This window comes from Pan troglodytes, chromosome 8 (genome assembly GCF_028858775.2).
Source record: "Pan troglodytes isolate AG18354 chromosome 8, NHGRI_mPanTro3-v2.0_pri, whole genome shotgun sequence".
Classification (NCBI taxonomy): Eukaryota; Metazoa; Chordata; class Mammalia; order Primates; family Hominidae; genus Pan; species Pan troglodytes.
Window position 1 is genome coordinate 108,020,405 of NC_072406.2, and position 27,284 is coordinate 108,047,688.

At 38.8% G+C, this 27,284-nt stretch overlaps 1 protein-coding gene and 1 long non-coding RNA gene across 2 annotated transcripts in view; one reads left to right on the plus strand and one right to left on the minus strand.

The window, feature by feature from the left end:
* CC2D2B (coiled-coil and C2 domain containing 2B) overlaps window positions 1-27,284 on the plus strand; it is a 170,277-nt gene that overhangs the window by 44,729 nt on the left and 98,264 nt on the right. Inside the window, 5 exon segments of the mRNA XM_054660392.2 lie at window positions 4,484-4,542; window positions 15,200-15,260; window positions 17,497-17,573; window positions 17,962-18,027; window positions 20,393-20,488. Of these exon segments, the coding sequence (XP_054516367.1) occupies window positions 4,507-4,542; window positions 15,200-15,260; window positions 17,497-17,573; window positions 17,962-18,027; window positions 20,393-20,488 (336 nt within the window). The 5' untranslated portion in view covers window positions 4,484-4,506.
* The window catches only part of LOC104008264 (uncharacterized), a 170,331-nt gene continuing 157,749 nt past the window's right edge, over window positions 14,703-27,284 (minus strand). The window contains exon 3 of the long non-coding RNA XR_010146999.1: window positions 14,703-14,781. This is a non-coding gene — a long non-coding RNA (uncharacterized LOC104008264). The remainder of the gene's footprint in view (window positions 14,782-27,284) is intronic.

Genomic DNA, 27,284 nt, shown 5'->3' on the forward strand with positions numbered 1-27,284 from the left:
TTTATGGTCTCAAATGAAACTGTGCCAAGCTGTCAGAGACACTGGGACTTTATTTTGCTTACTAAGGTTAAACACTAGTATTACTTTTGGTCACCATACTATTAAAAAATAAAGACAATCCTACGAAACTTAGGCAATTAATATCAGAATAAAGAGGTCAATAATGTTTATTCTCTATTAACATGTACATTTAGAAAATAAAAGCAAAGCTTAAAAATGCATGGAAGGCTTACACAGGACGACTGTTGGGGCATAATGCCTGACACAGAACGCAGTTAAACACTGTGGAAAGCCTGAATGAGTGAAAGCATACAAACCACCACCGTGCGGCTCTCTACACTAGCAAGTTTCCGAAGTTCGCCCCAGCCGGTTTCCCTGAACAAGTTCCCAACCGCATCACGTTTAGTTTATCTCGTTATTTTAACTCGGAGCGAGGCAATGGGAAAAAGAAAAACAATGAGAGCCGTACTCTGTTTATTAAGCGATGAATGACGACACATGGGTGAGGGTGTCTGCCATGCCCTATTTAAGACTTTAAACATAGTACATTAGTACGCTAACAGCAAGCTCTGGAAATAAAAGGAACCGCTTGCATATTTAGGGGGCTCTTTTGTAAGCCACAAAGGAAATCACCTGAAGTCAAAGCTCCCCTCTTTTCCTAGCAAGGCAGGGACGACGGCAAAGAGAAAGTAGGTCCCGGGGCGCTGCAACCCGTGCAACTTGCCGGCTGGCGTCCCCCGGCCTCGCGCCTCCACGCCCTGCGCGGGCGACCGCTCTTGCCACAGCGGCGCCCCGCAGCGTCCTCCCCGGGGACGCCCGCTCACCCGGGAGCTCGCGGCCGGTACTCACCCGCTGGGTATACTCTTCTTCTTCACCAGGACGAGAGGGATGAGAGACCCACGCCCCAGGCAACCCCGCTCTCAGGCCTCCTCCAGAACAGACCCCAGGGGACGCTACAACTCACACGCTCACGGGCAGAGGCGAGGGGCGGGGGTGATAGACCCCGGCGGCGAACAGACTTGGCGCACCGAAGATTCCCGAAGGCGCGTGCTCCGCTCCCTCTGGGTCCTGGCAGGCCAGGGGCGGCAGCGCGCATGCTCCTGGGTCGCCGCGACTTGCAGCCCGCGGGCGCCGTAGGGCTGGCGCAGGGTGTGGTGGGGCGGTTGGTGATTATCCTAGCCTGCGGTAGATGGTGCGCCCTGCCTTCCCTGCCCAGACGTAAGAAAAGTGCACTGTCCGTCCAGGTGAATGTCGGGCTGCTGGTGAAGGTTTCTCTGATTCTTCCCTGTCAGACATTCCCGCACTTTTGTGGAGCTCTGCTGCATGGGCAGAACTAGCTGGGCTGGGATAACCGGAGCCGGGGCCGCGCAGGCCGTTGGGACTTGTAGTTCGGGGGCCTGGCCGACCCGTTCGTTAGCCAATTTGGGAATGAGTAGAATTGAAAATCACTCGAGAGCAGTGTTTGATTTGCATCAAATACGGGTCGGCATATTATTAATTCAGTGCCTACTGTGTGTGCTGAACACCTTGCCTTAGTCCTGATCTTCACATTAGGATAAGCAGAAAGATGAACTTGCAAGGTAGAATGTAATGAACAAAAATTCGCATTATGAACCACAAATGCTGTTGGAGATCAAGAGACAGAGTTAGAAAAATCTTCCTGAAAGACGTGGAGTTTGAATCAGCCTTAGAAACACGGAATGCTATCCATTTGCGGGGAAGTTGTAAAAATTAAAGGATGGAGATGCCAGGGAGAATAAACAAGAACTCCATCCAGCTATAGTTGAGGGGTTATGTTGGAGAGTGGTCAATGTTGGAGAGTGGTCACTGCGGCTTAGATGGGGAAGTGATGTGAGGGTTTTTTGGCTTCACTTTCAGAAAGGGCCTCCTGGTTGACTTTCTCTCTAATTGAGGCTATAAGTATAGACACAGAGATACATCTTCAGGTTTGAATAAAAAACAGTACTTGTTTAGAGCTTCTGGGCCTCCTGGCCAGTGGTTGCTCTAAGAATTAATACATTTTTATAAATCTTGTAATTCACCTTTGAGTAGCAAAACTACGTTGCATGGTACGTGTTAGATGTAAATTTTCAAAATATAATATGATAGTTTTTGTAACCTGTTTCCACATTAGTTTTCATGTACCAGAAGTCCCAAGATAGAGAAGTGGGCCCAAATCTTTCTTGATCTACAGGAGCAGGACATGATGACTTGGGAACTGGTCCTGAGAGCAGTGGGTGATTTAGTTTTGTTGCCTTTCGAAGACTTAAATAAATTCACAGATCAGAAAATCTTTTGTCACGCCATTTGTTCCTAAGTTTTGATTTTGGAAAACAAGATAACAGTTAAGTTAATTTTTAAACTTGCCAGTTAATGCAATACATGGAAGTCACATAATGTTTTTTGTAGAACACTGTGAAATAATGCTATATTCCTCTTAACTAAGTAAAGAATTGTTAAGTTAAATTCCACTTCTTCCATATCCTAATAACAATAAAGGGTAGCTGGTGCTATATATTTAATAGATTATTTTTACAAAATGTATTGTTGCCTTAATTACATCATAACTGTGAATGAGACCTTAATTCTGGACATAGCATCCTAATTCAAATTAAGTCTGGAAGGCATCATTTAAGAAACATTGCTATAAGAGAGTTCAGAAAGGTGTCATCATACTATGTGACAATAGATGAACTGAGATAAAGATAAAATTGGATTTTGGTCTGAATTCAGATCTGCTAAGGAAGGAAAGTGCATTAATACATTTAGAAATATTTCTAACAAGAGCCAGGGGAAGATTAAAGGGAACCAATTTTCTGATTGGATCACAATTAAAGATATGCTACTATATACTAAGATATGCATTGTGTAACCATTTCCACATGCTAGAGGTTTTTCTGTGGTTTTATTTTGCTAGCACTCCTGAAACCAAATGGCCTGTGACAGAAGTAACCAAGGTGACTGAAAATTGTGCCAAAAAGAAGTCTGTGCTGATTCAGGGATCCACATAGTCTTGTGCCCGCAGAATTGATTTAGAAATTTGTTTAGGCAAAGCGCAGTGGCTCATGCCTATAATTCCAATGCTTTGGGAGGCTGAGGCAGGAGGATTGCTTGAGGCCAAGAGTTTGAGACCAGCCTGAGCAACACAGCGAGACCCTGTCTGTACATAATAATAACAATAATAATAATTAGCCGAGCCTTAGAGACACATGCCTGTAGTCCTAGCTACTCAAGAGGTGGAAGCAGGTGGATCGCTTGAGCCCAGGAGTTCAAGGCTGTAATGAGCTGTCATCATGCCACTGCACTTCAGCCTGGGTGAAAGAGTGAGACCCTGTCTCTAAAAAACAAACAGATAAACAAAAACTTGTGTGGCATTCTAATTTCTACAAATGTCTGAGGAATTGCATGAACTTGCATTTAACCGTCATGTTGAATGATACTCTTGTATTAGGCCATTCTTGCGTTGCAATAGAAGAATACTGGGTAATTTATAAAGAAAAGAGTTTTAATTGGCTCACAGTTCTGCAGGCTATATAAGCATGGCTCTAACATCTGCTTCTGGTGAGGGCATCAGGGAGCTTACAATCATGGTGGAAGGGAAGGGGAGCCAGCATGTCACATGGCAAGAGAGGAAATAAAGGAAGGAGGGGGGAGGTCCTAGACAGACTCTTTTAAACAACTAGATCTCATGTGAACTAACTGAGCAAGAACTCATCATGAAGGGGATGGTGCTAAGCCAACCATGAGGTATCCACCCCCACAATCCAATCACTTCCCACCAGGCCACATGTCCATTATTGGGAATCACATTTCAACATGAGATTTGGAGGAGACAAACATCCAAATAGATCTCTAGTATCTATTAATAGCCTTTTAATCAATTTCCCTGCCTCCATAGAATATCTATATTTAATCATTGCTTCTTGGCCTTTTGGCTAAGATCAAATGTATATTTAATCAGATCCTTTTTTTTCTTACTGCAAAGTTTTATACTTTTGGGGGGAAGGGAATTCATACATATTTTAATTAAAATAATTCCTTAGTATCTTGAAGTTTTTTTCAGTACCCTTTTTGTGAAAGTGATTTTTTTCTAGTACATTAGCATGTAGGGAAGATACTGACTTTTACATATATTCTCTTGTATTCTGCCAATTCCAATTTTCTAATTATGTCTAAACTTTATTTAGTCTTTTGGGTTTTTCATGTATAAAAACCTATCATCTACAAACAATGATAATTTTGTTTTCCTCTTCTAAGAGTTACACCTTTCACTTCCTTCTTTTGCACATCTTATTGCATTAACCGGGATTTCTATTAAATACTGAAGGTGACCAAATACAAATATGAAATAGTAAAAGTGATAGTATATCTGTTTTGTTTCTTGTTAAATTAAAAAATTTAAAAAGCATACTTTTAACCTCAAGTATCACAAGTCAGTTTTCTTATGATATGTCATTCTCAATAATATTTCTTATTTATTTAGAAAGTTGAAATAAAAGGACCATCATGAAAAAATCTCAAAGAGAAGATATTTTTAAAAAGGTAAGGTATTAATGGAGTTTATAATATTTTGATTATTCCAAATAGCCCTGTTGTAAATGGGGGATAATCCTGATAAATGTGATACATTTGTTTCTATATACAAATCATAAATTCATATGTAAAAAAAGAAACAATAGGAGAGTTTAGGGATGAATTGTATTCTTATTTGGTCTGTAAGTTATTTAATAAGATGAATTATTTATGTATGTATTTATTTAATCTCTTACTTCAATATCTATTTGTTTATATGTTCTCTCACCTAGCCAACAAGCCATTCCCTGCTTTGTTAAAAAAGATGTTTGTCAGTGAGTTAAATCTATATAGAAGCAATATTTACATGTCTCTTAGAGTAACTGCAATTAAGATTCACATTTTATCCCTACCTTCTAGATGGAAATGAGAACTTATGAAAAAGTATACAGGATTCTGGGAATGGTGGGCAAGATATTTGGGAACTAATAAGGGAGACCCTCTATCAGTTACTTGCCAGAATTGTTCCATCATACCTTAAGGGTTGCTATCCCCTGGTCAAGAGTAGAATTAGGTATTTTTTATTGTCTTGAGGTAGGTACTGAAGGTTGAATAAGATGTAAGGGAACATTGTAGTCTGTGTTGACCTTATTCAGTAGTTTTTAATAGTGGTACAAGAACGAATAGTAGATTTTGAAGTTTTTTCGGAAAGTTTATAGACTGGGCTCTTTTTATGATATTTTAACTGTGATCATGTCAATAGCCTGCTTTGGTTTTTGACACAAATTCATGTTTTTACTGTGATTAGAAAGCTTGAGATTTCCAACTGCACATTAGTTTGGTTAGCATGTACAGTTATTATTTCAGGAGTCTTTGCTATTATATTTTTTAGCATTAAAATTAAAAAGAAACTTATAACCATATCATTCTAAAAAGGGTTTAACATTGCTAGAATAGTTTACCTATAGAATATTGAGGTTTATAAAAACTGGAAAAGAAATGCTTATTTTAACATACTGAATTTTTGTTGATGATACAACATTCAACTAGAATTACCATAAGTCAGCTAGAAATATGATTTTGATGCTTAGGAGAGTGAAGGCTGGAGACACAGATTTGGGAATCCATGGGAATATGTGCACCCTCCAAAGCTTTGGAATGTACCCAACATTTAGGATATGAAGACGTATGACCATTGAAGGATACAGAAATAAGTGGCCACAGAGGTAGAAGGGTAGAGGGCAAGGATATATAAAGTTTTCAAAAAATAAGGTTGCTGAACGTTGCCACACGCTGCAGGGTAATAAATCAAGTAATAGCTAAAACTAGTATAGCATTGAATTTTCAAAGTATTTTCATATATGTCTGATCTCACTTGACCTTCTTAAAAGGTACATGAAGTGGTAATACATGAACACTAAGAACTAACTCTTGGATTTTATCACTAAAAGGCCTTTTTTATATTCCAGAGAACAATTTCTTTTTGGAAATTTTTAATTTTTATGTATACACAGTAGGTATATATAGGTATGGGGTACATGAGATATTTTTATACAGGCATACCATGTGTAATAATCACATCATTATGGTAAATGGGTTATTCATTACCTCAAGCATTTTTATCATTTCTTTGTGTTATAAACATTCCAATTGTATTCTTTCAGTTATTCTAAAATGTACTATAAATTATTGTTGACCATAGCCACCCTTTTGTGCTGTAAAATACTAGATCGTATTCATTGCATTGTACTTATTAACCTTCCCCATTCCCTGCCCCCCACCCAATACCTTTCCCAGTCTCTGGAAACCATCATTATACCCTCTATTTCCGTGAGTTCAATTGTTTTAATTTTCAGTTCTCACAAATGAGTGAGAATATGCAAAGTTTTTCTTTCTGTGCCTGACTTATTTCACTTAACATAATGACCTCCAGTTCCATCCAAGATGTTGCAAGTGATAGGATCTCATTCTTTTTTTTATGGCAGAATAGTACTCCATTGCATATATATATATACCACATTTTCTTTATCCATTTATCTGTTGATGGACACTTAGGTTGCTTCCAAATCTTGGCTCTTGTGAACAGTGCTGCAACAAACATGGGAGTGCAGGTATGTCTTCAATATACTGATTTTCTTTCCTTTGAGTATATACCCAGCAGTGGAATTGCTGGATCATATGGTAGCTATATCTTCAGTTTTTTGAGGAACCCCCATACTGTTCTCCGTAGTGGCTGTACTAATTTACATTCCCACCAACAGTGTATTAGGGTTGCCCTTTCTCAATGCTTTTGCCAGCATTCATTATTGCCTGTCTTTTGGTTAAAAGCCATTTTAAGTGAGTGAGATGATGTCTCATTGTAGTTTTGATTTGCATTTCTCTAATGGTCAATGATGTTGAGCATCTTTTCATATACCTGTTTGCCATTTGTATGTCTTCTTTTGAGAAATATCTATGTAGATCTTTTGCCCATTTTTAAATCAGATTATTAGACATTTTCCTATTGAGTTGTTTGAGCTCCTTGTATATTTTGGTTATTAATCCCTTATCAGATACATAGTTTGCATATATTTTCTCCCATTCTAAGGGCTGTTTCTTTGTTGATTGTTTCCTTTACTTTGCAGAAGCTTTTTAACTTGATGTGATCCCATTTGTCCATTTTTTGCTTTGATTGCCTGTGCTTTTGGGGTATTACTTAAGAAATCTTTGCCCAGACCAATGTCCTGGAGAGTTTCCCCAATTTTTCTTTTAGTAGTTTTATACTTTCAGATCTTAGATTTAAGTCTTTAATTCATTTTGATTTGATTTTTGTATATGGTGAGAGATAGGGGTCCAGTTTCATTCTTCTGCATATGGATATCCAGCTTTCCCAGCCCCCTTTATTAAAGAGATTGTCTTTTCCCAATGTGTATTTTTGGCACCTTGTTGAAAATGATTTCATTGTAGATGTATAGAATTATTTTTGGTTTCTTTATTTTGTTCCATTGATGTGTGTGTGTGTGTGCGTGTGTGTGTGTGTGTATTTTAATGCCAGTGCCATGCTGTTTTGTTTAGTACAGCTATGTAGCACAATTTGAAGTCAGTGGTATGGTTTGGCTTTTAGTATAGCTTTGTAGTACAATTTGAAGTCAGTGATATGGTTTGGCCATGTCCCCATCCAAAATCTCATCTGGAATTATAATCCCCATAATCCCCAAGTTCAATGGGGGGACCAGATGGAGGGAATTGGATCACGGGAGTGGTTTCCCCCATGCTGTTCTTGTTATAGTGAGTGAGTGAGTCTCACAAGATCTGATGGTTTTATAGGTGTTCGGCATTTCCCCTGCTTGCACTCACTCTGTCCTGCTGCCCTGTAAAGAAGGTGCCTGCTTCTCCTTTGCCTTCTGCCATGATTGCAAGTTTCCTGAGGCCTCCCCAGCAATGCGGAACTGTGAGTCAATTAAACTTCTTTCCTTTATAAATTACCCAGCCTCAGGTATTTCTTCATAACAGCGTGAGAATGGACTAATAGAGTCAGGTAATGTGATTTCTCGAGTCTTGTGTTTTCCTGCTCAGGATAGCTCTGGCTATTATGAGTCTTTTTAGGTTCCCTATAAATTTTAGGATTACTTTTTCTATTTTTGTGAAGAACGTTCTTGGTATTTTGATAGGGATTGGATTGAATATGTAGATTGCTTTGAATAGAATGGACATTTTAACAATATTGATTCTTCCAATCTATGAACATGAAATATCTTTCCATTTTTTGTGTATCCTCTTCAGTTTCTTGCATTTTATAGTTCTCATTGTGGACATCTTTTACTTATTTGATTAAGTTAATTCCTGGGTATTTAATTTGATTTGTAACTATTGTAAGTGGGATTATTTTCTAGATTTCTTTTTCAGATTGTTTGCTGTTGGCATATAGAAATGCTACTGACTTTTGTATATCAATTTTGTATCCTGCAACTTTGCTGAATTTGTTCATCATTTCTAATTGTTTTTTTGTGAAGTCTTTATGTTTTTCTAAATACATAATTATATCATCTCCAAACAAGGATAACTTGAGTTCTTTCTTTCCAATTTGGATGCCCTTTATTTCTTTCGTCTGATTGCTCTAGCTAGGACTTTGAGTACATGTTGAACAACAGTGGTGAAAGTAGGCATCCTTGTCTTGTTCCAGATCTTAGAGGACAGGCTTTCAGTTTTTCCCTGTTTGCTATAACATTAGCTGTGGGTCTGTCACATATGGCTTTTAGTGCGTTGGGGTACGTTTCTTATATACCCAGTTTTTGAAGGTTTTTTCATGAAGCGATGTTGAATTTTATCAAATGCTTTTTCAGCATCAATTGAAATAATCATATGGTTTTTGTCTCTCATTCTGTTGGTATGATGTATCACATTGATTGATTTGTGTATGTTGAACCACCCTTGTATCCCTGTGATGAATCTCATTTGGTCACGATGAATGATCTCTTTAATATGATGTTGAATTCGGCTTGCTAGTATTTTGTTGAGGATTTTTGCATCAATGTTCATCAGATACATTGGCCTGTAGTTTTCTTTTTTTGATGTCACTTTGTCTGGTTTTAGTATCAGGGTAATACTGGCCTTGTAGAATGAGTTTGGAAGTATTCCCTTGTCCTCTGTTTTTTGGAACAGTTTGAGTAGGATTGATATTAGTTCTTTAAATGTTTGCCAAAATTTAGCAGGGAAGCCATCAGGTCCCAGGCTTTTCTTTGCTTGGAGACTTTTTATTATGGCTTTGATCTTGTTACTTATTATTGGTCTATTCAAGTTTTGGATTTCTTCATGGTTCAATCTTGGTAGGTTGTATGTGTCTAGGAATTTATTCATTTCTTCTAGGTTTTTAAATTTATTGGCATATAATTTCTCATAGTAGCCTCTAATGGATCCTTTGAATTTCTGCAGTATCAGCTATAATGTCTCCTTTTTCATTTCTGATTTTATTTATTTGGGTTTTCTCTCTCTTTGTCTTAGTGAGTCTGGCTAATGATTTGTCAATTTTGTTTAACTTTTCAAAAAAACAACTTTTTGTTTCATTGGTGTTTTGTATTTTTTTATTTTAATGTGATTTATTTCCTGCTCTTGTTTTTACTATTTCTTCTATGAATTTTGGGTTCGATTTGCTCTTGCTTTTCTAGTTCTTTAAGACGCATCATTAGGTTATTTTAATTTTTTTTCTTTTAAAAAATTTTTTGACATAGACACTTATTGCTGTAAACTTTCCTCTTAGTACTGCTTTTGCTGTATCCCATAGGTTTTGGTATGTTGTGTTTCAATTTTCATTTGTTTCAAGGAATTTTCTTAATTTCTTCGTTGAGCCACTGGTCATTCAGAGGCATATTGTGTAATTTCCATGTGTTTGTATAGTTTCCAAAGTTCCTCTTGTTATTGACTTTTAATTTTATTCCATTGTAATCAGAGAAGATACTTGATATGATTTCAAAGTTTTTGAATTTTTAAAGATGTATTTTGTGGGCTAACATATGGTCTATTCTTGAGAATGATCCATGTGGTGAAGAGAAGAATGTATATTCTTCAGCCGTCGGATGAAACATTCTATAAATATCTGTTAGGTCCATTTGGTCTTTAGTGTAGATAAGGTCTGATATTTTTTGGTTGATTTTCTGTCTGGATGATCTGTTCAGTGTTGAAAGTGGGCTGTTGAAGTCTCCAACTATTGCTGCATTGGTTGTCTATCTCTCTGTTTAGCTCTAATAATATTCGTTTTATGTATCTGGGTGCTTCAGTGTTGGGAGCATATGTATGTACAATTATGACATCCTCTTGATGAATTGATCCCTTTTATATCGTGACCTTCTTTGTCTGTTTTTGTCTTGAAATTTATTTTATCTGATATAATTATAGCTATTCCTGCTCTTTTTTGGTTTCCATTTGCATGGACTATCTTTTTTCATCCTTTTCAGTGTTTATGTGTTTTTATAGGTGAAATGTGTTTCTTACGGGCAACAGGTCATTGAGTCTTGATTTTTTTATCCATTCAGCCACTCTATGTCTTTTGATTAGAGAGTTTAGTCCATTTATATTCAATGTTGTTGTTGATAAGCAAGGACTTTACTATTGCCATTCTGTTGTTTGTTTTCTGGTTGTTCTGTCTTCCTTCCTTCCTTCCTTCCTTCCGTCCGTTCGTCCGTCTTCTGTTTTTGGTGAAAGCAATTTTCTCTGGTGGTATGTTTTAACTCCTTGCTTTATATTTTTTGTGTATCTATGGTAGGTTTTTTGTTTGATGTTACAATGAGGCCTACAAACAACATCTTACAACCCATTATTTCAAATTGATGACAACTTAACTCTTATTGCAAAAACAAACTAACAAACAAACAAGGAGAAAACTAATTAAAACTCTACCCTTTAACTTTATCCCCCCTGCTTTTTAACTTTTTGTTTCTATTTATATCTTCTTATACTGTCTGTGTCTTAAAAAGTTATTGCAGTTATTATTTTTGAGACAGTCTTGCCCTGTCACCCAGGCTGGAGTGCAGCAGCATGGTCTCGGCTCACTGCAGCCTCCACCTCTGGATTCAGATGATTTTCCTGCCTCAGCCTCCCAGGTAGCTGGGTTACAGACGCACACCACCACACCTGGCTAATTTTTGTATTTTTAAGTAGAGACAGGGTTTCACCATATTGGCCAGGCGGATCTTGAACTCTTGACCTCAAGTGTTCCGCCTACCTCAGCCTCCCAAAGTGCTGGGATTACAGGTGTGAGCCACCGTGCCCAGCCTAAAAGTTGTTGTAGTTATTATTTTTGATAGATTCAACTTTCAGTATTCCCATTCAAGATATGAGTAGTTTACACACCACAATTATGGTGTTATAATATTCTGTATTTGTCTGTATACCTAATTACAAGAGAGTTTTGTACCTTCAGATGATTTCTTACTGTTCATTAATGTCCTTTTCTTTCAGATTGAAGAAGTCCCTTCAACATTTCTTGCAGAACAGATTTGGTGTTGACAAAATCCCTCAGCTTTTGTTTGTCTTGGAAAGTCTCAATTTCTCCTTCATCTTTGACGATATTTTCACTGGATACAATTTTCTAGGATAAAAATTTTTTCCTTCAGCACATTAAATAGATTCTGTCACTTTCTTTTAGCCTGTAAGGTTTTCACTGAGAAATGTGCTGCCAGATGTATTGGAGTTCCAATTTATGTTATTATTTTTCTTTTCCCTTGCTGCTTTTAGGATTATTTCTTTATCTTTGACCTTTGGGAGTTTGATTATTAAATATCTTGAGGTAGTCTCATTGGGTTAAATATGCTCAATTTTCTAAAGCCTTCTTGTATTTGAATATTAACATCTTTCTCTAGGTTGGAAAGTGTTATTATCTTTTGAATAAACTTTCTACTCCAGTCTCTCTCTCTACCTCTTCTTTAAGGCCAATAACTCTTAGATTTGCCCTTTTGAGGCTTTTTTTCTAGCTGCCATAGGCATGCTTCATTATTTTCTATTCTTTTTCTTTTGTCTCCTCTGACTGTGTATTTTCAAATAGCCTGTCTTCAAGCTTACTGATTCTTTCTTCTGCTTGATCAATTCTAATGTTGGGAGACTCTGATGCATTCTTCATTTTTTCAATTGATTTTTTCAGCTCCAGAATTTCTGCTTGATTCTTTTTAATTATTTCTATCTCTTTGTTAAATTTGTCTCATAACATTCTGAATTCTTTCTCTGTCTTACCTTGGATTTCACTGAGCTTCTTCAAAACAGTTACTTTGAATTCACTGCCTGAAAGATCACATATTTCTGTTACTCCAGAATTGGTCACTGGTGCCTTATTTAGTTTATTTGGAGAAGTCATGTTTTCCTGGATGGTCTTGAAGCTTGTGGGTGTTCATCAATGTCAGGGCATTGAATAGTTAGATATTTATTCTAATATTTGCAGTCTGGGTTTGTTTGTACCCAACTTTCTAGAGAAGGATTAGTAAGTATTCAAAGATAATTTTGAGTGTTGTGATCCAGTTATTTGGTCATGCAACCATAAATGCATTAAGGGGCACCCCAAGTCCAGTAATGTGCTGACTCTTGCAGACTTGTAGAGGTACTGCCTTGGTGGTCTTGGGAGAAGACCAAGGAGATCAGGGAGAATTCCCTGGATTACCAGGCAGGGTTTCTTGTTCTATTCCCTTTTCCCCAAACAAAGTGTCTTTCTCTCTCCATGCTGAGCTGCCTGGAGTTGGGGAAGGAGTGATGCAGACACTCCCATGGCCACTACCACTGGGACTGTGCTGGGTCATACCTGAAGCCAGCATAGTGCTAGGTCTCATCCAAGGCCTGTTGGTGAGAGTCCTGAGAGTCTTGATGTTTATTCAAGCCCCAAGGGCTATTTAGTGAGCAAATGATGAATCCTGCCAGGACTAGGTCTTCCCATTCAGTGAAGCAGGTTCCTTCCAGTGAAGCAGGTTCCCTTCTGGCCCAGGGTGGGTTTAGAAATGCCATTGAAGTGTGAGGGCCTGGGGTCAGGGGTTTTAGGAATTTGTTTGGTGCTTCATTTTACTGGGGCTGAACTGGCACCCAGGTTGTAAGACTAAGTCCTCTCTGCTTTTCCCTTTTCTTTCCTCAAGCAAAAGGGCTATCTGCTTATGGGCACCACTGCACCAGGCCAGTGGTGACTATACCCTGACTACCACTGATGTTTATTCAAGGCCCAAGGGGTTTTTAGTCAGCAGTTGGTGAGTCCTACCAAGCCTGGTTCTCTCCCGCCAGAGCCGCAGGTTCCTTTCTGGCCCAGGATGGGTCTAGAAATGCCCACCAAGACCTAAGGTCTGGAATCAGAGACTTTAGGAGTCTGCTTGATACACTTTATTTGACTGTGGCTGAGCTGGATACCCAAGTGTGTAGTCCATTCTCGCACTGCTATAAAGATAGTACCCTTTAAAAAGTAATTTATAAAGGAAAGAGGTTTAATTGACTCACAGTTCCACATGGTTGGGAAGGCCTCAGGAAACTTAGAATCATGGTGGAAGGCGAAGGGGAAGCAAGGACCTTCTTCACATGGTGGCAGGAGAGAGAAATGCAAGCCGGGCAAATACCAGACGCTTGTAAAACCATCAGATCTCGTGAAAACTCACTCACTATCATGAGAACAGCATGGGGGAAACCACCCCCATGATCCAATCACCTCCCACTCGGTCTCGCCCTCAACACCTGGGGATTACAATTCAAGATGAGATTTGGGTGGGAACACAAAGCCTAATCATATCACCAAGTTGCAAAACAAAGTCATTTTACTCTTCCTCCTCCTTTCCTCAAGCAGAAGGTGTCTCTCACTGTGGCCGCCACAGGTGGAAATGTGCTGGGTCACACCTGAAGCCAGCACAATACTGGGTCTCGCCCAAGGTCGTGGTGACTACTGACTGGCTACCACTGATGTTTATTCAAGGCCCAAGGGTTCTTTAGTCAGCAGATGGTGAATTCTGCCAGGATTGTAACCTTTCCTTCAGGGCAGTGGGTTCTCTTCTGGCCCGGTGTCCGTCTAAAAATATTATCTGGGAGATAGTGCCAGGAGTGGGGGCTTTAGGACTCTGCTTGGTGCTTTTACTGTGGCTGAGCTGGTATCCAAGTTGCAAGACAAAGTACTCTTTGCTCTTCCGTCTTTTCCTGGAGCTGTGAGCTGTACTGCCTGAAGTTGGGGGAGGGGTGATGCAAGCACTCCCTTGGCTGCCCCAGCTGGTGTCTCACTGGATCGTGTCACCCTGAGTCCACTGGCTGTGAGCCCTGCACAGTACCAGGACTTGTCCAGGAATTGTGGTCCTTGTGGGCTAGACTGCCTTTCAAATTTATTAGGACCCCAGAGTGCTTTAGCCAATGGTGGTGGGGCTAGCTGGAAGTCAGGTTCTGACTGCTGGGATGGACAGTTCCCATCTGGCTAGCACTTGTCTAAGTGCTCCCTCTGTGGGCACTGGCCAAATTCTGCCCTGTGTTGCTTTCTGCTATGTTAGGGGAGCAGTGAGTTCCAATGCAAAGTCCCCCAATCACTTAACTCTCCCTCCTCAAAGTGCACAGATTCTCTCTTCCTGCCATGCTGCCTGGGGATGAGAGAGAGGTGGTATAGGCAATTCAAGATCGTCTTTCCTACTCTCTTCAGTGCCTCTTTCCTTGACATGATGTTAAAACCAGGCACTATGATTGCTCACCTGATTTTTGGTTCTTGTGAAGGTGCTTCTTATGTGGATAGTTGTTCAATTTGTTGTTCCTGCAGTGCAGATGATTGCTGGAGGATTCTATCCAGCCACCTTGCTTTACCTCCTAAGAGAGAGTAATTTCACCATATATAAAGAGCTTATACAAATTGACAAAAAGGTGAAATTTAAGAAAACAAGCAAAATCTGTGAACTGGCATTTTAAAGGAGATGATGTTCAAAGGGCTGATGAATATTTGAAAAGATGTTCAATAACGAGAACACATAGACACGGGGCGGGGCACATCACACGCTAGGGCCTGTCGGAGGGTGGGGGGCTGGGGGAGGGATAGCATTAGGAGATATACCTAATGTAAATGACGAGTTGATGGGTGCAGCAACCAACATGGCACATGTATACCTATGTAACAAACCTGCATGTTGTGCACATGTACCCTAGGACTTAAAGTATAATAATAATAATAATAAAAGATGTTCAGTGACAAAACAAGATGCAAGTTTAACCCTCCCTGCTTTTTTTGCAGATGTCAGAAGAGATGGATAATATTACAGCTGAAGAAATTATAGACAAGCATCTCCAAAAAGGTTCTCAATAAGTATACCATAACTCTGATACTCTTCATTTTTATTTTTAAAGATGTAAATGATTAATCCTGTGCCAGGGTTTCAGCTGGGAACACAAATTTCCTAAGGAATCAGTTTAAAGAGAAATTAAACTTCCTAAATAAAACAAGATGGGCATAAGGAAATAGAAAAGTCAATGGATGTAATAAACCTGAATTTCATTTTCTTTTTGTCACTGCAAACATGGAGACGCCACTGGTGGTGAGACTGTTTTAGACCACAAAGATACATAGGTGCAGAACCTGCTTCAGCAAACTTCAAATCTCAGGGAGGAAAATACACAAATAATGGTTGAGCTCTGGTTCATTCATCAAGCAAATATTTATTGAGCATGTATTATATGCCATCTGCCATTCTAAGTTATGGGAATAGAGTATAAACAAAACCAACTAGTAATTTTTAAATTTTACCAAGGAATACTGTGGTTAAACATGAAGATTCTCATGACCTATAGTTAGTTATTTAGCTTTATGCTTACCCTTTACTTCTACAAACTTCTATGTAACCTTTAAGCACTCAAAGGCAGGGAATAGAAAAAGTAAAAAGCAAGGCAAAGTGATCAATAGGTCCTCAATTTTTTACTGTACCTAGGATTGCATGATCTTGCATGATCTCTTTCATTCCATCCAGCAAACGAGCAGAAAATAACACATGGCTTGGAGTACACACAAGGGCTTGAGACTTTTTTTTTTTTTTTTTTAAGAAACAGAGTCTTGCTCTGTTGCCTAAGGCTGGAGTGAAGTAGTGCGATCATAGCTCACTGCAGCCTCAGACTTCTGGGCTCAAGCGGTGGTCCCACCTCAGCCTCTCAAGTAGCTGGGACTATAGGCATGTATGTTATTTTTTTTTTTTTTGAGATGGAGTTTTGCTCTTATTGCTCAGACTGGAGTGCAATGGCGTGATCTCGGCTCACCGCAACCTCCACCTCCCGGGTTCAAGCAATTCTCCTGCCTCAGCCTCCCAAATAGCTGGGATTACAGGCATGTGCCACCACGCCCAGTTAATTTTGTATTTTTAGTAGAGATGGGGTTTCTCCATGTTGGTCAGGCTGGTCTCGAACTCCTGACCTGCCCGCCTCGGCTTCCCAAAGTGCTGGGATTACAGGCGTGAGCCACTGTGCCCAGCCCCCAAATTTTTGTGTGTGTGTGTGTGGAGACAGGGTCTTGCTATGTTGCGCAAGCTGGTCTCAAACTCCTGGCCTCAAGCAATCCTCCTGCCTCGGCCTCCCAAAATGCTGAGATTGCAGGCATAAGCCTCCTTTATACCCTCGAAACTTTCCTTTTCTCTAATAGCTGGAAAAAGTAGGGGTCAGAAGTGTTATAATGATTTTACAAAACTATCATAATTAAAATGGGTATCCAGAGACTTATCACTCTTCTTTTTTAGATTCCTGTCTTTTCAGTTTAATAAAATTCAAGTAACCAGGCTTTGATATTTTTGTATTAGTATACTTCACAGAGATGTCTCACAGATTTTTAAAATCTGAGCTTTGTTTTTGTTTTGTTTTGTTTTGTTTTGTTTTTGGCCAAAGAAGGGCTCTGGCCAGTAGCTGAGGAAGCAACAAAAGAAGGTGACAGAGACCTACTACGTACCCATGATAATTAAAAATTTAAAAAAGAGGGCTGGGCGCGGTGGCTCATGCCTGTAATCCCAGGACTTTGGGAGGCTGAGGTGGGTGGATCACCTGAGGTCAGGAGTTTAAGACCAGCCTGGCCAACATGGCGAAACCCCATCTCTACTAAAAATACAAAAAAGAAAGTTAGCAGGGTGTGGTAGCGCACGCCTGTAATCCCAGCTACTCAGGAGGCTGAGGCAGGAGAATCGCTTGAACCCGGGAGGGGGAGGTTGCAGTGAGCCAAGATGGTGTCACTGCACTCCAGCCTGGGTGACAAGAGCAAAACTCTGTCTCAAAAAAAATAAAAAAAATAAAAAAGAAGGTGATAGAGGATAGAAAAGTTGTCACAAAGAAAAACAAAAATCAGTCCTGAATGGGTGAAAGTATTCCAGATGGAAAAGGGGAAAGGACATCTATTTGTCTTAGATTCTAAGCTCTCATAAGATAATAACCTAGTTTTCATAATTGTCATGAGGCTTAGAAATGCATGCAATTAAAGAATTTAATAAATACTTTTGCTGCTATTGTTGTTTAATTATAATAAAGTGTCATAAACTCTTTATTATGTTGGTTTCCTGATAGATTTAGATGCAGAAGAAAATCAAAATGTAGCAAAGACATTGAGAGGCAAAGTGAGAGAAAAGCTAAAAATTTCTAAGGTAATGCTTTTTAAAATTTCCTGTTTTCAAATTTACTATTTAAATGAGACATTTAACACAATAAAGTTTTCTTTGTCAAAAGAGCCGAAATTCAGTGTTAATATAGCTCCTTAATTCCTAAAGTCTTCCTCTCTCTCTCTATATATATATTTTCCTTTTGTCTCATAATATCCTTATAATGTCAAACCTAAAGCCAAGAAGAGCTAGGTGATTTGGTCATAGTAATTATAAATGACATTTCAGTATGTCTGCTGATATTTCATGTACACATACCACACTTTTTAAAAGAAAAACATTGCAAAGTATTGATATTTATAAATTTTGGACAAAAGACTTATGAGCACAATTATGTCTATTTCTGTAAAGATTTATTTATGTTGTGTTTCAGATTAATAAAAGTGAAAAATCTTCAACTGAGCAGCTCATTGATAGCGAAATACATCAAAGGTCCAAGGTGAATAACTTTTCTCTTTTTTTACTTTTTAAAACAGCTTTATGGAAGTATAGTTTACATAGCAAAACTTCACCCATTTAAAGTGTATATGACTCAATGATTTCTAGTTAATTTACAGAATTGTTCAATCAATACCACAGTTTAGTTTTTATCACCCAAAAAAGATTCCTCTTTATCAGTGATTGCCCATTTGCAATCACCCTCTATTCTTACTTGGCATTACTTTTTATCCTAAAAAATTATAATAAAATATTGTTAAAAGATAAACTTAGGAACATTAAAAGTTTAAAGAGTTTATTTGAACAGGCAACAATCCATGAATTGAGGAGTGCCACTGTGCAGATGGTTAGGGCTCCACCGAAAGGGCATGCAGGGAAAACTTTTAAACGGTGCATGCGGAAGCAAGGCAAAGAAAACATTGATTGACTAGAATGGAGCAGTAGCCTTAAAGTTCCTAGTTAGAGATTAGTTGGCAGTTTCTGATTGGTAAAACTAAAATTACAGTTTCCTTGGATAGGACCATTCACACTGAATTGGGTTTGGTTTGCTTACATAGGAACTCAGGGCCCTAGAGCTGCTTCAGTCTAATAGCCTCCCAATTAATTATTTTAACAATGTTATAGGTGATATCCAACTTACAGATTTTTAATTTAATGTGTAATCAATATTTGAAAATTCAATGTGTAATCACATATTTGGAACTTGAAATGACAAAACAACTCATATTTTTAGAGAGTTATATTATTTAGAGGACAAGCTAAGTAGCTGTAACAAAAAGATTCAAAGTAAAGTGTTTTCATTAAGATAGAAGTTTCCTTTTTCTCTAATGTAACAAATCAGCAATCGGGGCTGATAGGAGAGTTTTGCCATCTCCAATATGTGGTTTCCATCCGTAAGTCCAATGGCAAAGCTGTAGTTTTCCATTTGCTAGCAAAAGGGAAGTGGGGAAGAAAGAACCAAAGGATTTTAGGTTGATCTTTTAGGGGACAAGACCAGGAAACTGCATATCATATCATTTCCACCAAATGAATGTGGAAGAAGTGTCTAGGTTCTACTATTAGAGATGGGAGAAAAGACTGTAATGAGCAACTAATAGTTTCTGCCACAAGCACCTAGAGTATTTAACTGCAAATTTTAAAATGCAAGGGTTTTTTTTTTAATTTATCTTTGGCTCCTCCACAGAGCACCTCTTAGGTGCTTAATAAAAATTATTTTAATTAAATGTAAAGGTAAAAGCAGACTAAAAAGTGATGTTTATGTGCATGTTATTCACTCAACACATGAATTAAAACATGCCTAAATTGGATTTAATTTCACTACGAGTAGTAAAAACTATAAAGAGTTACAAAGTTTGTCAAGGTCAATCCGTTGAGTATCAGGAAAAGGGGTTAAAAGGAAGAGAAATTGGCTTCTAAGAAACACGATCCCAATTACCACACAGGGATATTTGCTCAGGAAGCAGAAGATTTCAGCAAGTGATTTTGAGATGTGCAGAGGTGATGGGGGGTAAAAGTATATACTGACAATTCATATAAGCAGCATTGTTACAAGGTGAATAACTTTTAAGTTAATATGATGGCTACAGTGTAGATACAAACAATATAAAGATAAGCTTTTATCTTACAAGATAAAATCTTATAATTTTATATTTTATAAAATTATCTTATATAAAGTTATATCTTATAATTTTATATTTTACATATTTTAAATTCTTTCATTCCTAGTAACTATGAGTTTTACTTATTATAGAATTGATTCCTTTCCCAAGCCTTCCTTAAAACATTTCATTTTAATATATGTGTGTGAGAAAGAAGTGATTTATCAATTCAAAGAGTCAGACAAGAGTGAAAAATGAGAGCTTCTTTGTCAGCGGGTTTACAACCAAGAATATACCACTTTTCAGACTTTTAATTGCTTCTAACTCCATGAAAGATTGTGGGCTGAGGTGGCAGTGTGTGTGTGTGTGTGTGTGTGTGTGTGTGTGTGTGTGTGTCTGTGTGTGTGTGTGCGTGCGCCTGAACAGGACAGAACCAAAAACAAGGAGAGAAAAGAAAGTTCCACTGGAGCCAGCATTTTGGTCAAACTCTTATCACCCAGACTATAGTGAGGAGATAGTTTGGGAAGATGGAGAAGATTCTGGCTGTATATTCTGGCTTTTCTTGCAGTTACCTGAACATTAGAAACAAAACAAAAATAAAAACTCATGAACCAAACAGACTCAAAGCTAAATATACCTTGATATTGTTTGCCTTGGTGCTCCGTGTTTGCTAGAGAGATAACAATTATGTTTACCATATTACAGAAAACTATTTACTTATAAGCAGAAAAAGTGTTTATTTCAACACTAAATACTGGTTTATCATAGTTGTCTCCACAGACTGAAGTCTCATTGGATGAAAGTCTTTCATTTTTCATTCTGAGTGGTGAAGAAGGTTCAGCTTTGGGCAAGTCTTCAGAGCAGGTTGGATTTGTTTGCCTCCCTCCCACCATCTCACTCTCAGGAAAAAATGATTCTTTATTAAAAGTGCAGAATGAAATACTTGGACAGGAGATGAAGTTCTATTCTTGTGCCTTCATCTTTTCTTTGAATTAAGAAGCTGTTCATAATAACAAAACCTAGCATTTATTGAGTGCACTCTGAATGCCCAGTGATTACTAAGTTTTTAACACGAATTGTAGCATTCAATCCTCATCTTAACCCTGTGAGGCAGGCATTATGCTTATCTTTACAGGTAACGAAAATCAAGCAAAGAGGGTTAAGCCTTGATACAGCTGGAAAGTCTAGGCCGTCAGCTCAAAAGCCTGTGTTTTCTTTTTTCTTTCTTTCTTTTTCTTTTTTTTTTTTTGTTCCTATCCTTTCCAAGGGCCCTACATTGTTCTCCACAATCTCTACTACTCCTCATGGTCTCCTCATTCTTCATTCCTCCTAACCCAATCCCAAGCCCTCCTTCTAGTCAGTCCCTCTCAGTCCCCCTCAAACTGTGTAGTCTCCCTGTTTCCCTGGGGTTGCCCTTTCCTCCAGTCCTACTTAGCCTCACTGGTCTTTCCCATTTCCTCTTGACTTGTCTCCCTATCTGCTCTTGTTCCTGGACATTTTCTTCAATTCCTGTGTACCTTCCAGTCTCCCTACAGTTTTCTTGAGCCCTCTGCTACCCAGTACCTCTTATTCTCAGTAGTTCTACATAATGTCTTTTGACACCTCTTGGTCCCTCCAGATCCCTCAGGTCCCCCTGTCAAGTCCCTCTGAGACCCCCATTTGCCTTCCTACTTCCACCTCCCAGTCTCTTCCAGTCTCCTTTCTTTGCATTCTGCTCCAGTCCTTTCATTCTCATTTTGTTATTGTTGTTTTTCACACAATTAAAAAAAAAAACTCTTAAAATTTTGAACAAGTAAAACATACACAGTATAAAAACGTAATGCAGAAAGCCACAAGGAAGAAAATAAAAATCATCTGAAATCCCACTGCCCTAAGATAGTCACTATTATCATTTTTTCATACTTTTCTCTATGCTTAGCCCTGTACATGCACACACACGTTTTTATGACTATTATACTTTAAGTTCTGGGATACATGTGCTGAACTTGCAGGTTTGTTACATAGGTATACAGGTGCCATGGTGGTTTGCTTGCACCCATCAACCCGTCATCTACATTAGGTATTCTCCTAATGCTGTGCCTCCCCTCGCCCCCACCCCCTGACAGGCCCTGGTGTGTGATGTTCCCTTCCCTGTGTCCATGTGTTCTCATTGTTCAACTCCTACTTATGAGTGAGAACATGCGGTGTTTGGTTTTCTGTTCCTGTGTTAGTTTCCTGAGACTGATTGTTTCCAGCTTCATCCATGTCCCTGCAAAGGACGCGAACTCATCCTTTTTTATGTCTCCATAGTATTCCATGGTGTATATGTGCCACATTTTTTTTTATTCAGTCTATCATTGATGGGCATTTGGGTTGATTCCAAGTCTTTGCTATTGTGAACAGTGCTGTAGTAAACATACATGTGCATGTGTCTTTATAGTAGCATGATTTATAATCCTTTGGGTATATACCCAGTAATGAGATTGCTTGGTCAAATGTATTTCTGGTTCTAGATCCTTAGGGAATTGCCACACTGTCTTCCGCAATGGTGGAAGACACTCCCACCAACAGTGTAAAAGTGTTCCTATTTCTCCCCATCCTCTCTAGCATCCATTGTTTCCTGACTTTTTAACGATCGCCATTCTAACTGGTGTGAGATGGTATCTCATTGTGGCTTTGATTTGCATTTCTCTAATGACCAGTGATGGTGAGCTTTTTTTTCATATGTTTGCTGGCTGCATAAATGTCTTTTTTTGAGAAGTGTCTGTTCTTATCCTTCGCTCACTTTTTGATGGGGTTGTTTTTTCTTGTAAATTTGTTTAAGTTATTTGTAGATTCTGGATATTAGCCCTTTGCAGATGAGTAGATTGCAAAAATTTTCTCCTATTCTGTAGGTTGCCTGTTCACTCTGGTGATAGTTTCTTTTGCTGTGCAGAAGCTCTTTAGTTTAATTAGATCCCATTTGTCAATTTTGGCTTTTGTTGCCATTGCTTTTGGTGTTTTAGTTATAAATCCTTTGCCCATGCCTATGTCCTGAATATTATTGCCTAGGTTTTCTTCTAGGGTTTTTATGGTTTTAGGTCTTACATTTAAGTCTTTAATCCATCTCGAGTTAATTTTTATATAAGGTGTAAGGAAGGGGTCCAGTTTCAGTTTTCGGCATATGGCTAACCAGTTTTCCCAACACCATTGATTAAATAGGGAATCTTTACCCCATTGCTTGTTTTTGTCAGGTTTATCAAAGATCAGATGGTTGTAGATGTGTAGCATTATTTCTGAGGCCTCTGTTCTGTTCCATTAGTCTATATATCTATTTTGGTACCAGTACCATGCTGTTTGGTTACTGTAGCCTTGTAGTATAGTTTGAAGTCAGGTAGCGTGATGCCTCCAGCTTTGTTCTTTTTGCTTAGTATTGTCTTGGCTATCCAGGCTCTTTTTTGGTTCCATATGAAATTTAAAGTATTTTTTTCTAATTCTGTGAAGAAAGTCAATGGTAGCTTGATGGGGATAGCATTGAATCTATAAATTACTTTGGGCAGTATGGCCATTTTCACGATATTGATTCTTCCTATCCATGAGCATGGAATATATTTCCATTTGTTTGTGTCCTCTTTTATTTAATTGAGCAGTGGTTTATAGTTCTCCTTGAAGAGGTCCTTCACATCCCTTATAAGTTGTATTCCTAGGTATTTTATTCTCTGTGTAGCAATTGTGAATGGGAGTTCACTCATGATTTGGTTCTCTGTTTGTCTGTTATTGGTGTATAAGAATGCCTGTGATTTTTGCACATTGATTTTGTATCCTGAGACTTTCCCGAAGTTGCTTATCAGCTTAAGGAGGTTTTGGGCTGAGACGATGGGGTTTTCTAAATATGCAATCATGTCATCTGCAAACAGAGACAATTTGACTTCTTCTCTTCCTATTTGAATACCCTTTATTTCTTTCTCTTGCCTGATTTCCCTGGTCAGAACTTCCAATACTATGTTGAATAGGAGTGGTGAGAGAGGGCATCCTTGTCTTGTGCCAGTTTTCAAAGGGAATGCTTCCAGCTTCTGCCCATTCAGTTTGATATTGGCTGTGGGTTTGTCCTGAATAGCTCTTATATACATTCCATCAATACCTAGTTTATTGGGAGTTTTTAGCATGAAAGGGTGTTGAATTTTATCAAAGGTCTTTTCTGCATCTACTGAGATAGTCATGTGGTTTTTGTCATTGGTTCTGTTTACGTGATGGATTATGTTTATTGATTTTCATATGTGGAATCAGCCTTGCTTCCCGGGATGAAGCCCACTGATCGTGGTGGATAAGCTTTTTGAGGTGGTGTTGGACTTGGTTTGCCAGTATTTTATTGAGGATTTTTGCATCGATGTTCATCAGAAATATTGGCCTGAAATTTTCTTTTTTTGTTGTGTCTCTGACAGGTTTTGGTGTCAGGATGATGCTGGCCTCATAAAATGAGTTAGCGAGGAGTCTCTCTTTTTCTATTGTTTGGAATGGTTTCAGAGGGAATGGTATCAGCTCCTCTTTGTATCTCTGGTAGAATTCGGCTGTGAATCTGTCTGGTCCTGGGCTTTTTATGGTTGGTAGGCTATTAATTATTGCCTCAATTTCAGAATTTGATATTGGTCTATTCAGGGATTCGACTTCTTCCTGGTTTAGTCTTGGGAGGGTGTATGTGTCCAGGAATTTATCCATTTCTTCTAGATTTTCTAGTTTATTTGTGTAGAGGTGTTAATAGCATTCTCTGATGGTAGTTTGTATTTCTGTGGGATCAGTGGTGACATCCCCTTTATCGTTTTTTATTGTGTCTATTTGATTCTCCTCTCTTTTCTTCTTTATTAGTCTGGCTAGTGGTCTATTTTGTTAATCTTTTCAAAAAACCAGCTCCTGGATTCATTGATTTTTTGAAGAGTTTTTTGTGTCTCTATCTCCTTCAGTTCTGCTCTGATCTTAGTTATTTCTTGTCTTCTGCTAGCTTTTGAATTTGTTTGCTCATGCTTCTCCAGTTCTTTTAATTGTGATGTTAGGGTGTTGATTTTAGATCTTTCCCACTTTTTCCTGTGGGCTTTTTGTGCTATAAATTTCCCTCTAAACACTGCTTTAACTGTGTCCCAGAGATTCCAGTACATTGTGTCTTTGTTTTCTTTGGTTTCAAATAACTTATTTATTTCTGCCTTAATTTTGATACTTACCCAGTAGTCATTCAGGAGCAGGTTGTTCAGTTTCCATGTAGTTGTGCAGTTTTGAGTGAGTTTCTTAATCCTGAGTTCTAATTTGATTGCACTGTGGTCTGAGAGACTGTTACGATTTCCATTCTTTTGCATTTGCTGAGGAGTGTTTTACTTCCAATTATGTGGTCAATTTTAGAATAAGTGCAATGTGGTGCTGAGAAGAATGTATATTCTGTTGATTTGGGGTGGAGAGTTCTGTAGATGTCTGTTAGGTCCACTTGGTCCAGAGCTGAGTTCAAGTCCTGAATATCCTTGTTAATTTTCTGTCTCATTCATCTGTCTAATATTGACAGTGGGATGTTAAAGTCTCCCATTATTATTGTGTGGGAGTCTAAGTCTCTTTGTAGGTCTCTAAGGACTTGCTTTATGAATCTGGGTGCCCCAGTGTTGGATGCATATATATATTTAGGATAGTTAGCTCTTCTTGTTGCATCAATCCTTTACCATTATGTAATGCCCTTCTTTGTCTTTTTTCATCTTTGTTGGTTTAAAGTCTGTTTTATCAGAGACTAGGATGGCAACCCCTGCTTTTTTTTGCTTTCCATTTGCTTGGCAAATCTTCCTCCATCCCTTTATTTTGAGCCTATGTGTGTCTTTGCATGTGAGATGGGTCTCCTGAATACAGCACACCAATGGGTCTTGACTCGTTATCCAATTTGCCAGTCTGTATCTTTTAACTGGGGCATTTAGCCCATTTACATTTAAGGTTAATATTGTTCTGTGTGAATCTGATCCTGTCATTATGATGCTAGCTGGTTATTTTGCCTATTAGTTGATGCAATTTCTTCATAGTGTCAATGGTCTTTATAATTTGGTATGTTTTTGCAGTGGCTGGCACTGGTTTTTCCTTTCCATATTTAGTACTTTTTTCAGGAGCTCTTGTAAGTCAGGCCTGGTGGTAACAAAATCTCTCAGCATTTGCTTGTCTGTAAAGGATTTTATTTCTCCTTAGCTTATGAAGTTTAGTTTGGCTGAATATGAAATTCTGGGTTGAAAATTCTTTTCTTTAAGAATGTTGAATATTGGCCCCCACTCTTTTCTGGCTTGTAGGATTTCTGCATAGAGATCCACTGTTAGTCTGATGGACTTCCCTTTGTGGGTAACTTGACCTTTCTCTCTGGCTGCCCTTAACATTTTTTCCTTCATTTCAACCTTGGTGACTCTGGCGATTATGTTTCTTGGGGTTGCTCTTCTCGAGGAGTATCTTTGTGGTATTCTCTGTATTTCCTGAATTTGAATGTTAATCTGTCTTGCTAAGTTGGGGAAGTTCTCTTGGATAATATCCTGAAGAGTGTTTTCCAACTCAGTTCCATTCTCCTTGTCACTTTCAGGTACACCAATCAAATGTAGGTTTGGTCTTTTCACATAGTCCCATATTTCTTAGAGGCTTTGTTCATTTCTTTTCATTCTTTTTTCTCTAATCTTGTCTTCATGCTTTATTTCATTAAGTTGATCTTCAATCTCTGGTATCCTTTCTTCTGCTTGTTCGATTCAGCTGTTGGTACTTTTGTATGCTTCACAAAGTTCTCGTGCTGTGTTTTTCAGCTCCATCTGGTCATTTATGTTCTTCTTTAAACTGGTTGTTCTAGTTAGCAATTCCTCTAACTTTTTTTCAAGGTTCTTAGCTTCCTTGCATTAGGTTAGAACATGCTCTTTTAGCTCAGAGGAGTTTGTTATTACCCACCTTCTGAAGCCTACTTCTGTCAATTCATCAAACTTATTCTCTGTCCAGTTTTGTTCCCTTGCTGGTGAGGAGTTGTGATCCTTTGGAGGAAAAGAGGCGTTCTGGTTTTTGAAATTTTCAGCCTTTTTCTGCTGTTTTTTCCTCATCTTCATGGATTTACCTACCTTTGGTCTTTGGTGTTGGTGACCTTTGGATGGGGTTTCTGTGTGGACATCCTTTTTGTTGATGTTGATGCTATTCCTTTCTGTTTGTTAGTTTTCCTTGTAAGAGACCCCTCTGCTGCAGGTCTACTGGAGTTTGCTAGAGGTCCACTCCAGACCCTCTTTGCCTGGGTGTCACCAGCAGAGGCTACAGAACAGCAAAGATTGCTGCCTCTTCCTTCCTCTGGAAGCTTCATCCCAGAGGGGCACTCATCAGATGCCAGCGGAGCTCTCCTGTATGAGGTGTCTGTCGACCTGTGCTGGGAAGTGTCTCCCAGTCAGGAGGCACAGGGGTCAGGGAACCACTTGAGGAGGGAGTCTGTCCCTTAGCAGAGCTCGAGCACTGTGCTGGAAGATCTGCTGCTCTCTTCAGAGCTGGCAGGCAGGAACGTTTAAGTCTGCTGAAGCTGTGCCCACAGCCGCCCCTTCCCCAGGTGCTCTGTCCCAGGAGATGGGAGTTTTATTTATAAGCTCCTGACTGGGGCTACTGCCTTTCTTTCAGAGATGCCCTGGCCAGAGAGGAGGAGTCTAGAGAGGCAGTTTGGCTACAGCAGCTTTGCCAAGCT